A 13,227-nucleotide genomic window follows, 5' to 3' on the forward strand; every position below is an offset into this window, starting at 1 on the left:
TGTTAGGATGTGCCACGGTTCTCTAAGATGGATATTTTGGGGGTGTTTCTAGGGTTTTGTTTGTTTGTTTGTTGTGATTTTACTATTACCAAAAGAAGAACATCTTTGTACTTACCTTAATGAGTCTTGCCACCATGTCTATAGAGAAATCCCTTTTTTTCTTTTTTTTTAATTTGGCTGCGCTGCACGGCTTGCAGGATCTTAGTTCCCTGACCAGGGATTGAACCCCGCCCTCAGCAGTGAAAGCACAGAGTCCTAACCACTGGACCACTGGGGTATTCCCTACAGAGAAATTCTTAGGCGTTAGGGACTGGGTTAAACAATATATATGTTTTACAAGTTCATAGAAAAGTTGCACCAAATAACATTCCAACAAAAGTGTTTGAGAGTGCTTGTTTCCCAATATTCCCCAAGCACTGGTTATCAAACATCGTAGTTGTTGCCAAACAAATTATAATTGGTAACTTGAAAAAAAACCCAACACCACAGTGGCCCAGTTGGTGTCCTTGACATGACCTATTAGCTCAGCATGGGGGAGAATCCTCCCCTAACTCCACGCCCCACCCCCAAACTCCTTGAGAGAAAGAGAGACTGGAGGAGCCTTGAGCCCCCTGGAGGTCAACAACATGGAAGCCAAGAATATCAGCAATTTGACCTGAGTGTGTGTTCACGTGCCTTTTGAGGCAGCGCTTCTTCGGACCCAGTGCTTATGGGTGGCATTACCTGGACCCCCAAGAAGATGCAGAGATACCATGGTGGGATATCCAGGATGCTATAAGCCAGGTGGCTACTGCTGAGACCCCTAGGCTGGCCATCCTTCTTCCTGCCTTGGCCACCTTCATGGGAGTTGAGTACACCATCACCTCTCTGCTGAGAACAAGAGAAGAACACATTTGAGCATTTCAAGAGGAATCAAGTGGACTTTTGATGCCGAAACCTCGGCCTCTGTGCACCGGTACTGAATCAAATCTCAGAGACAGAGTTTCGGGTGAATTAGAAAAGAATAACTTTATTATTTTGCTAGGCAAAGGGGGACACAGTGGGCTCCTGTCCTCAAAACCTGTGTGTCCCAACCTGAGAGGATTTGGTGAGGAGTTTTATAGCAACGGTTCAAAGGTGGATTTGCTGATAAGGTTAGGGTGTGTGCAGGGCCTGCACTCCTTTAATCTGATCTCAGGTAATCTGATGAATTTCTGTGGTTCTTTTAATCTGGCCTCAGGTGATCTTCTTGAGGAGCTTCTCTGGTTCCTTTAATCTGGAATGAAGAATGCTGACATCTTCCATTTATTGGGGGTTTTAGTTCTATAAAGAGCTCAAAAGATATAGTTATGTGTATCCCTTGAGGCTGAACCAGGACCCTGTCCCAAGGCTGCACTATGGTTTCTTGGCGGCTCCTCCCGTGTCTCTGCATCCCCTCCCTTCCTTGATTAGCAACTGTTTGAACCTGCCCTTTGGGACTCAGGGAAGGTCATGGAAGCTGGAGTCTGCTCCCTACAAACAAGGAATGGGGAACACGGAAAGGCTTCCGTGCCCAGGAGCCCCCTAGGGTCCTGCTCAGTTTCAGTTTCTGATTTCAACCAGACAGATGGACAGCTTTCCAGAGGCAAGAGCGATGGGATAGAGATAACTGCTGGCTTGCTTGGGATTTCTAGGTCAAAAGACCAGTGATTTTCTATATTATACATCTGTAGCAAGACTTCCACATGCAGTCTGGGGCCAATCAAGAGAGGTGGGTGCCTTGCCTGAAGCCCTGGCAGAGAAGAAACTTTGTGGAGGAGGGAATGGGGGTCAACTCCACGGTCAGGAAATGGGCAGGTAAATGGGGATTCTGGCCCAGAACGGTGTAGCTGCCCTCGCATATGCTCCTACAGGCCAGCCTTGCGCCAAAGCCCTCATCACAGCATGTTTATTATAATGGATGGACTGTTTCCTTATCCATCTCTTCTGCTGGGGTGTGAGTTCCTAGAATGCATTCACTGTGCCTTATTCTTTTTGTCCCAGCTTCTAGAACAGTCTGTGTGCTCAGTCTGAACAGTCTGAGTGTATGGATGAATGAATGGATATAACACAAATGTAAATAAGTGCAGGGCATACAGAATGCTCTAGGGTCAATAGCCAAGTTACACTCCTACCAGTTTACCACCCCCCCCCCAATTAACTTTGAATCGTAAACCTTCTCCTCCAACTTATTGGCTATATAGTTTACCAAACTTGGGCAAATTACTAATATTTTTAAGCCTCATTTTTCTGATCTATATAACAGAAATGTCAATAACACCTACTTTGTAGCTGAGGCAGTCCTCCTCCCCCATGGGGTAGAGCACTGGCAAATCTGATCCTAATTCCCTCCCAGTACTCGGGGCCCACATCACTGGCGATGGAGAAAATGGCCCAGCGCACTGAGCCTCCAGGCAGTCGGAGGAGCCCGGGGCCGTGGTCAGGCTTGCTGATAGTGGGTGGACTGAGCCGGCCACAGCACAGCTCTGCAGAGTCACATTGTTCCTGGGCCTCAGAACAGCGTTTGCTCGTTAACCTTCTAGCATTTAGTTTCTGAAACTTAAATGTAAGGATTTTGTCTCTACTCATCTATTTAGCAATGCCTGGAAACAAGCATCCCACAACTGTTCCAGGAAGCATTCCCTGACTTCACTCCACCCCGCCCTCAGACTAGACGAGGCCTTCCCTCCTCAGAGGCATGTTTACTACAGCCCAGAACACACCTCACTACCATCATATGTTTTCTTGTCCAAAAGGCCATAAAGTCCCCAAACTTCTCTTCTCCATCTCCAGCACAGAGTTAGTGCTCATACCACTCTCTGTTGAGCTATAAAATAAACGAACCCACGTATAAAGTAATGACCATAAAGAATTTTTCTCACGGATTTTAAAAATAAATACTTAACTGGTTAGAAATCTTCGGAAACAACACGCTGATCTTATTTAGACTCCTGAAAAGAAGGAGGCACTGATGCTACTTGGTACTTGGGTCGCACAAGAAGGACGGGTGGCTCTGCCTACGGAGGTCAAGGCCAAGCCAAAGATGGCCGGGAGGCTGCTGGAGGGAAGTCTGGAGCACTTATCGCGAGGTTTAGTGAAGGTGTGGCACGGTCAGTGAGCACGACAGCGAGAGCAGGAGAACAGGCTGAGGAAAAGAGGAGGGGCAGAAGGAAAGAGCAGCTGGCTGATTGGCTGATTGATGCTGGGTAGGCTACACAGAACAGCAGAGCGCGCAGTTTGGAGTGGGGGAGACGTGGTCTGTCATTCCCCTGCTTGGCAGCCATAGGCACTTCACTTCCCCTCTCCCAGCCTCGGTGTCCCCTTCTAACTCTGGGATGGTTGCAAAAATAATGGAAGTCTGTGTGGCTGCCTGTTACGTGCGCCGGTGATTGAGCTCACCGGGCTGGGCAGGTACAGCTGCCAGCAAACACCTCATACCTTCTCCCAGGACCTCTTGGAATTCTCAGAAAGGTGATGGGGAGGGAAACACTGACTGAGGGAAATGTTAGTTTGGGTTCTTTTTTTTTTTTTTCCTATTAAGAGTCAATGACTCAAAGAGTGTTCTCAGCCTGATGACCTCTGAATATTCTAAGTTCTGTCTAGATATCAACTTGGACCATCTGAAGGTTATGGAAACCACTTCTGTAATCGCTTTAAAACAGTTTTCTGGGAAATTGACTTTGTATGAGGCCCCACATGAAAAAAAAATTAGAACTGAGAGTGGGGAAAAACTTGTCTTCGTTGAGAACGGCTGGTTCTTCGCTGTCGATAAGAGCGTGAGACTTCTGTGAAACCCGTCAGTCATGGCTGGTAGAAAGCATAGGGCCTGATCAAAATATATCTTTTGTTGTAAACTACCTTACGCCACTTATGCAAAGCACTGGGACAAAAAATAAAATAAGCAGGTACACAGTGTACCTGAGATTCCTGTGTGTCAGAGATGAGTCACTAGCATATTAAAGACACACATAGAAACAAGTGACATCCCAGAGATATTTTAGAGCAGGGGCTTCTCAGATGGAGGTGGAAGAAGTCCCATCTCAGGGCACATCCGGATACGGGAAGCACCTTTATCCCAGGAGAATCCCTGGGTGGGAAAATTCTGTGACTCTTAGAGCAGCAGAAGAATGCCTACAAATCCCTTTTTGAAGGAAGAATGAACTCTTAACGAAGCTTCCCTGCCAGTGAGCACTGGTGTGAGAAGGGGGGCCATGAAGTCTCCTGGTTGGAATTGTCTATCAACTCAACACACGAGCTGTAATTTCACCAAAAGCCTTGCTCAAAAGAGGCATTGTGCTGAGGCTTGGCATTTTATAGTGCTTTACAGTTTGCAAAGACCTTCCGATGCATCCTCTCATTTGATTCTCACAACCCAGTTGAAGGATGAGGAGACTGAGGCTCAGTGAGGCTACAATGAGGAGACTGAGGCTTGTCGGAGGTCCCCTTGTAAATGGGAGAATGGAACCCTTCTCTTCTGGTGCCGAGGGCGGTTGCTGGCAGGTGCGTCCCTGTGAGTACAGGGACGGCTCGCCAGCTCCCAGGAGCAGACCAGCAGGGCAGCAGGAGACTCTGCTGCAGAGGGGGCAGCAGTGGGAAGGAGGATTCCTGGGGCGGAAGTGAACTCCTTGGCCCTCTGACTCCATCCATCCCCCATACAGCCTCCCACTCCCCGACGTGCCCCTCTAGCTTTGCTTCCTAACACTTCCATTCAGCTGACTCTAGCCAGTGGGACTGTCCATATCCCTCCAAACGTGGCCTCAATTATCCTGCCTCAGTGCCTTTGCTCACCCTGTGCTCCCTACCTGATCCCCATGACCCTGCTTCCCCTAAACCCGCCTTCAATGAGCTCAATGCCTCCTTTTCCTTCACCTCTTCTGCTTCCCCCACCTGATATGATTGTCCTCCTTGTACTCCCAACACATCTTGTCGCTCTGTTATGTAATTCACCATCTTCTCCCTTGTATCAGAAATATTTTTTTATACCCCGCTTTCCCCTAGCTAGGCCATAAGCTTTCAGGGTGGGGAAGCTGTCTTCCCCATGTTTATATCCCTAGACGATTCTAGCAAAGCAATACGCACTTGAAAACCAAAAACATCTCAGAAAACGGCCTCTTAATCTGGGTGCTGAAACTGAGGCTTTGAAGAAAATGACAAGACAGGCCACTGAAAAAAAGTCAGATATGTGTCCAGACTCCTCCACTCCCCACTGGCCTCAGGTGAGCTGAAGAGGTGGAAAACATCACAGCCTTCAGAAAATGGAGTCTTCAACTTATCTCCCAAGATTTTTTTTTTTTTTTTTTTTTTGGCTTCCATAAGGTAGTGGCAGAAGTGTTTAAAAAAAAAAAAAGACCCCAAATGGAGTCACTTATGCTAAGCCCCATGTCGGCAAACCAAGACTTAATATCTAACCTAACTGCAGTTTCAGTCTCTCCCAGGAATGTAACCTTTAACCAGTCAGTCTGGAATTATCTGTTCAGCACTAGCGAGCTGATCTGCCTGGTAGACACCTGCTTTCAGGAAAGTGACCTCGCCAGAAACAATCCACTCTTTGATAGAATAACTTCCTTGCCCTGCCTCCTTCTGCCAATAAAACTCTTCCATTTTGTACAGCTCCTCAAAGCTCCTTTCTATCTGCTATGATGGGATGCTGCCTGTTTCATGAATCATTGAATAAAGTCAATTAGAGCTTTAAATGTACTCCGTTGAATTTTGTTTTTTAACAGAAGGAATTCTGAGGAGAAGAGAGGAGATTTCTCTCAGGTGTCTTCCACAATATTCCAGAAGAGATAGTCAGGGTCTCTTTACCAGAAGGCTGACCAGCAGTGGGCAGGGTCTGACAGCCTGGCTCCAGGCGATAGTTCGGAGGGCCCAGCCTAGGTTCGTGGGTGGCACCTGTCCCACAGACACCATGGCTGTGCCTGGTGGGGGGAGGCTCTTTCTGGCTACGATGGGCAGAGGGTCCCCACTCAGTCCCCCCTGTTGTTTTTAGGTGGCCAAAATAGGTTGGAGAGAATGGTGGGACCAGGGCTCAAGGACGAGCTACAGAGGCCTCCAGATGGGTTACTGTCACTTTACTTCTCTGGGCCTCAGTTTCCTCATCTGTAAAATGGGAAGAGGTGCATGCTTCATTGGCTTGAAGGTAGAAAATAAAGTACATAAAGTGCCTGGGGCATACTGGTTATTCAGTAAATGTTAGTTCTCTCTCTCTCTCTCTCTCTCTCTCTCTCTGCTTCCCTCTCTCTTTCTCTTTGTTTTGCTTCAGAAAGGGCTTCTGATCAAAGAAATCATAATGCTGAGAAACCTGCAAAACAAACATTTAGATTCAACAGAGTAGAGCAAAGAGGACCCTTCAGCTCTCCCTTCTTCCTTTGTAATTCATTCATAGAGTGTAGCACCCAGGGAGGAATCTTTGCCTTTGTGAGGCTGAGGTTGGGAGGACAGCTCTAATAATCGAAAGTCTTACCTAGAACATGAGTCAATGTCCTTAGCACTAAAAATGAACCGGCATTAGGACCTCATGCTGGGACCCCCTCCAGGCGTCTTTCCTCCTTTCTGCTATCCCACCCCACCCCTTATGCTTCCCTCTCTTCTACCAGCGCTCACCAAGGGCTCGGGGTGCTCACAGCTGGTGATGGCAGAGTTCATGGCCGCTTGGGGTCTTCTTTTGGCTTCCTCTCAGAACAAAAAAGAAGTGAAGTTGCTCCAGGAGAGGACGATTCACGTCTCACCGCCTGCCAAAATAATCAGAGAAAGACGAGGATCTGGGCCAGCTCCGGGGAGGGTGGGGCCTCCAAGCCCCACCTGCCAGTCTGCAACAGACTCCCCCTCCAGCCCTCTCTGGTCACACTGCAGGGGACCAAGGTGCCTTCAGTGGCAGGGCATGTTTCACAATTTGCTAAGTACGGATAATTGCAGAGAAGTTAATGATTCCCCTTGGTACCGAGGAAACAAATCAGGGTGCAGCCTGTTGGGATGTGGCAGGAGAGCACTTTCCGGAAGCCAGGTTGCCAGGGGCAGGAGATTGAGGGGGATGAGGGTGAGGCTCTGGGCTGAACATAGAGGCTTTTCTGTTTTCTAAAGCTGATTTCTAGTGACTGGTTGAGCCGGAATGAAAGCATTGCAAAAGTAGCGCAAGTAGCCTGGCCCCTGAGACGCACTAATGCAGTCATTAGCGAGGAAAAGGTATTACTGCTGACCTGGGAGAGGCCACTAAGGCTCATGGCGGGAGCAAAGGCCTCAGGTGAGAGATGGAGGAAAAAAATGCTTCTAATCCTTGGGTGCTTGTCTCCCTAATACCCAGAGACTTCTAATAACCCCCCTTTCAGAGAGACACGTCCAGGAAGGCATAGTCTTGCTCTTATTCTGCACAGGGCACTAAAACGCTCCTCCAAAACTCTCCATAAACCCCACTCTGTTAAGTCCAGTGCAAGCAAATACCTGCTATTCATAATGATGGAATGTTCTGGAATGGGTAGCACTGGGTCTCAAATTTCGGGAAACACACAGTGGGACACACGTAGACGTTGATGGGAGTCGGTCCAAGAGGAAGCCCTGAAAAACACTACAATGAGAAGTCTGACAAGGGAGGGGACAGAGCTGACTTAGGCTGTAACAGAAAAACCAAGGTTAGAAGAAGGAGAGTCAAAGGTCACTAATTACTGAATACTTAACTGTGCACTGCACTACACCTTTTTTTTTTTTTTTTTATCTCACTTAATGTTCACAACAAACTAGCATTCACATCCTTATTTTACAGGATTAAAAATCCTGTAAATTCAGATTTTTTTAAGATTAAGAAATTCGGGTGTCGATGGGTTAAGCTATTTGCCCAAGATTCATAGCAAATGCAGGAGCTGAGATTCAAACCCAGACAGTCTTGTTCCACAGCCCACGGGGCTCAAGGAGATGCCCAACGGAGACAGGCAAGCGCCCTGGGTCTGAAGATGCGCAGGGTGAGGCTCAGAGGAGATGGTCCAGGGAGTGTGGCCGGAGGGGCTTCCCCGTGCTACCTGGAAAGGAAACACAGATCCTCTACAAAAGGCACCAGGGGCTCCAGGTTCACCTGAGAAGGGAAAGTGAGGCTGCTCGGCTCCAGGCGGCATGGGTCCTGCAGCTGTTGGGGTCCCCTGAGCACACTAAGTGTGCAGTTCCCAGGGCGGGTGAGGCAGGAGGTAAGGAGAGAGACCAGGTGCCAACATTCACGTGGCCAGTGAACAGCACAAGCTTCGGCTGATGCTCCAGGAAGGCCTGGCTGGGGGGTGCGGGGGTCCGAGGGGGGGCTGCCTGCACTACCCCCAGCCCCCCTACCCTCACAGACCTGTGGGCACAGGCAAAGTTGGGGTCACGCTGGACATCCCTTTTCCCCGTCACCTTCTAGGACGGCACGGAGGGAGGGGGCTTCTCAGACCCTGCCCTCCCCACACTGAAGGTCCTTCCTCACTCCACTTCGCCCTTCCCTCTCCCTGCCGTTTGCGGGGGTGTACAATTAAACTCCTCTGTAACGTGAGAGAAAATGGTGCGGGGTTAGCTACACAGCTGAGGCAGAGCAGAAAGATGGTCTCCTGTCACCCCTTCGTTTGGTTGCCTGTACAGTGTGTTCAGAGCCTTCCTCCCTCTTTATCCTCGGGTTCTCTCTTCTGAGCCTGACACTCTTTGTCTCACACGGTTCTTTGTACAGGTCCTCCCAGCGTTCACCCTTTGGCTTGCGGTCACTGCTGCTGTCCCCACCGTGATCAGCAGCTCGGAGGAGGAGCCAAGCCAGTCCCTTTCCTTTTCCTCCACCTTCCACGCCGTAGAAGTCACTTCCAGGGAATTCCCTAGCGGTCCAGGGGTTAGGACGCGGCAATTTCACTGCCGAGGGCCCGGGTTTAGTCCCGGGTCAGGGAACTAAGATTCCGCAAGCCGCGCGCCTCGGCCAAAAAAAAAAAAGAAAAAGAAGTCACTTCCACAGACTAGTCCCTCCACTCATCATTGGCCAGGCCCGGCTTTGAAACAGGAGGGAAGGGGGCAGGGCAGAACCTTTAAACAAATGACATAGCCCTTGAGGATATGACATAAACCGGCTAGAACCTACTAGGTCCAAGATGGCTGAAGATTCGACTCCCAGTAGCCCTTGAGCCGCGCTCTACGCTCATTATAATATATTAACATGCTAATGACACACCCACAGGCGCCATGGCGGTTCTGAGGCCGACCATAAAAGGCCAAAAAGTGGGCGTGGTCCATTTCCTGGAAATCCCCGCCCCTTCTCCAAGATAGTTGAAATACTCCTCCCACTCATTAGCCTATGAAATACCCAGCCCATGAAAACTAACCGCCCCATATTTCGGGGCCTCTCGCCTTCTGAGATGGCCCACACTCTGTCTGTGGAGTGTGTTTCTCCCATGGCTGCTCTCACTTTCGGAGATGACCCCATGCCCTGGGGCCACTCTTGCCTTTTGAGACTGTCCGCATTCTATGGAATGTGTATCTCTCTAAATAAATCCACTTCTTACCTATCGCTTTGTCTCTCACTGAATTCTTTCTGCACTGAGACATAAAGAACCTGAACTTCAGTAGGTCCTGAGACCAGGTGTGTGATTTTAATTAAAAGACAGTGGGTTCAAGTCCCAGTCTGGGTTTTGGCTGGGTTCAAGTCCCATCTGAGTTGTGCAGTTTCAGCTTCTGCTACCATTTCTCACCCCAAAGCCACGGTGGTACCTGCAACTCTCCCACGGCCTCAGCTGCCCCAGCTGGTGGTCCTGCTACCCCATACACACACCAGCCTGAGGTTCGCCACACACACCCAACACATTCACATGTGATTATTTATGACGCTGTGTTTCAAGTTACGGAAATCTTGTTCTAATAATTAGCTCTCGCAATGAGAGAAATTGATTTTAAGAATATGGAGTCTCTCTGGGAACCCATGATCTTTCCTCAAACACGTGAAAGAGTTAAAACTCTTCCATTACATTTGCACACATAAACTTCTAATCCCAAATCTGAGGCAGTTCCTCAGGCCCCAGCCACTTTGGGAGGAGAAAGGCACTGGACCTCTCCATATGTAATGCATAATGGCCCCACCGAAAGCACCATCTTTGTGTGGAGTAAGCTACACAGGGAGGCTTGACCTGGACCTTTTCACCGTTGAGGTCAGCTAAATTGGCTGTTGGCTGTCATAGGAGGGAATCTGCCAAGAGACAGCCATGGGGCAAGTCACACCTGACAGCAAGAATGAAGGAGGCCAGCAGGGTTTCTCAGAAGGTCAAGCTAAACTCAGGGTGCACCTCTTGGTTTTGCCATTGAGAATCCATTTAGCTTCCCCTCATTTTCCTCTTGGGAACCATCCTGACCCACAGCAACCAGTCCATGGGCTTCAGGCAGAGTTTACTCTGCCCCGTGGTGCCCTGCATGAGGGTGAGGGGCCAGCTGGAGCACTGCAAACTCCTGGCCACAGCCTTGGATTAGCAATGGTCATGGCAACCAACCAGAGACAATAGATGCAATGGAATTTCGCTGGGACTCTGAGGAGAGAGGCATTCTCTCTCGCTAAACCTGAACTTAAAGGATGCTGGTCTGTAGCTGCTGACAGGCATCTCATGATACATAGACCAGGTCCCAGTGATCTTTGAATCTATACATCAAGCCATACACCTCTGCTAAAAAGTCCTCTTTTTGGCTTAAACAAATTTGATTTGTGTTTTCTGTCATTTGCAACCAAACAACCAATCCACAACTTATACTTTTATCTCCAGTCCTAGACTGGTTCTAGAATAACATACAACATTTGCCAACTGTTTACCCTTCACCAACAATGACTGTTAAACTTCAAGGGCATTAAAAATAACTTAAACATCGATTCCAATGCTGACGACCTCAACATATTTCTACACAACAGAATCAATTGTCTAAAATGTGACAAAAACAACCCAAGAGAGTATTGAGGAAACAATTTAAAGACTACTTGTCTCTGAGATGCTTCATTCAAATGAAAACCTAATTCGTTAATCTTATACTCTTGATGTGAAAGGCCAAGAAACCAACATTAGTCGTGGAGGCTGGGGGTTTCTAAATCTTTATCAAGCTCTGACTTGCTTTAACAGAAATTGAAGGTGTAGAATTTTAGGTTTGTATTTGCAAACTTATTTACTTCAAATTTTGATACATGCAGCTTGGGAAAGCTGCCTCAAGTGGATTGTGGCTTTTAATTTATGACCTCCTGGTCTAAATAATTCCCATACTCATGCTTAATTAAATCCCCATTTACAATGCAGGGATTGGCAAACTATGACTCATAGGCCAAACCTGGCCCATGGCCCATTTGTGTAAATAGAGTTTTCTTGGAACACATCGATGCCCATTCATTTATATATTCTCTATCGTGGCTTTTATGTAACAAGGGCAGCGTTGAATAGTTGTGACAAGCCAGAAAGCCTAAAATAATTTATTACCTGGCCCTTTATAGAAAAAGTTTGCAGATTCTTGCTCTAGGACACCAGTCCGAAAACTTTAAACGTCTTCAGCATATACTTTTTCATCTATAATTATACAATGGAGGTATGATTTAAATAAATAAATTTAAACAAAGTATAACTAAGAACTTTTAAAAAATCTTATTTTCTGGACTTCCCTGGTGGCACAGTGGTTAAGAATCTGCCTGCCAATGCAGGGGACACAAGTTTGAGCCCTGGTCCAGGAAGATTCCACATGCCGCAGAGCAACTAAGCCCGCGAGCCACAACTACTGAGCCCACATGCCACAACTACTGAAGCCCAGGCGCCTAGAGCCCGTGCTCTGCAACAAGAGTAGCCCCCGCTCGACGCAACTAGAGAAAAGCCTGCATGCAGCAACGAAGACCCAATGCAGCCAAAAATAAAATTTTTTTAAAAATCCTATTTTCTCTTCTTTTTTTATATATCGTTTTCAGATTCTTTTCCATTATAGGTTATTACAATATATTGAATATAGTTCCCTGTGCTACATAGTAGGTCCTTGTTGTTTATTTTATATACAGTAGTGTGTATCTGCCCTATTTTCTCTTCTTCAGTTGATATCAGTCTTTGCTTTTCTCTTCCAAAGCTCAACATACTACGAGCTTTCCTTTGAGTTCACTCTTCCAGAGCCCAGGTATGATTCCAGGGCTTCTTGACAGCAAGAGTCACATGTTCTGGCTTAATAGGAACATATCAGGCAATTTGCCAGTTATAATCTTTTTTCTCTGTTCTTGTGTAACTGAATGCTTCTGCTAACCCTTCAGCTTGTCTCTGTCCCTCTGTGTCCATGTCCTTCTGTTGGGCAAGCCAGGCCCAGGGAAGAATATCCAGGTGGGGTCCCAGGAGACAGGGCTGGACGCCTGGATGAGATGGTACTGACCTGGGGGCTGCTGACTGTAAAACCAAAACCTGAAAGCAGCTTTTGGAGAGTGGGGTTGAAAACCATTACTCTAATACAACCAGGCAGATTCCAAAGTTAGAAAACAGGTTGCCAAAATTTAGCTGCTGCTCCAAGCTGCCCCTTGCCCTGCAGCCAGCTTTGGTGTCTTTATCATTCCAGCTCTTCCTACGGCACCCTCTGCTACCCCTGCTGCCGGGTCAATGAGACTTGGAGAAGAGGGTGGGGCTGGATGGGCAGAGACCAATGAAAGCCAGATGGGTTCTCATGCAGAGACACCTCTGGCATGAGAGGTCCTGGGTTTACAGACTCCATCAGCTTGAAGTGCCCTATCTGACCTTTTCCCCAGGCCTGAGCACCATTCTGCAGCCTTCTTGGGTCACCTCATGACCCACATATTCCAGAGGGCAATATTCCAGAGCCCTTCTTGGCAACTCATAACTCACCCTGCTACTGCCTGGCCATTAGAGGATCTGGGAAATCAGAGGATGCCTGGTAGCTATAAATCAAAGGCTATGAGTTAGCGTCCTTAGTTGCAAGCAACAGAAACTGACTCTGACCAACTTAAGCAAACAGTGGGCAGTTATTTGAACAGCACTGGTAGCTCAGTGAATGAAGAGTTGACCAACCAGGAGTTGGGAAGGATAGCAGTAGTGGGTCTAAGGTCACAGCAGAAGGAACACGGACTTTCTCTTTCAGGGTATTACCGGCGGGTAACTCAGCCCCACCCACTGTCTCTTCCTTGTGCCATCACTCAGAAGTCAGACTCCAAGGAGACGGGATCTGATTGGGCCCGCCTGGGCTATGTGCCCACCCCTGCAGGCAGCCCACGGCGTTAGGGTGGAGGTGGGGTCCTGC

The 13,227-nt window shown here is 48.1% G+C and overlaps 1 protein-coding gene across 1 annotated transcript in view; it reads right to left on the bottom strand.

Moving 5' to 3' along the window:
- LOC137768342 (solute carrier family 23 member 1-like) overlaps positions 1–6,642 on the bottom strand; it is a 43,382-nt gene extending 36,740 nt beyond the window's left edge. Inside the window, exons 1-2 of the mRNA XM_068549824.1 lie at positions 6,601–6,642; positions 724–867 (exon numbers count right to left, since the gene is read on the bottom strand). Of these exons, the coding sequence (XP_068405925.1) occupies positions 724–867; positions 6,601–6,642 (186 nt within the window). The remainder of the gene's footprint in view (positions 1–723; positions 868–6,600) is intronic.
- Positions 6,643–13,227: the final 6,585 nt, after the last annotated feature.

This window comes from Eschrichtius robustus, chromosome 8, assembly GCF_028021215.1.
Source record: "Eschrichtius robustus isolate mEscRob2 chromosome 8, mEscRob2.pri, whole genome shotgun sequence".
Classification (NCBI taxonomy): domain Eukaryota; kingdom Metazoa; phylum Chordata; class Mammalia; order Artiodactyla; family Eschrichtiidae; genus Eschrichtius; species Eschrichtius robustus.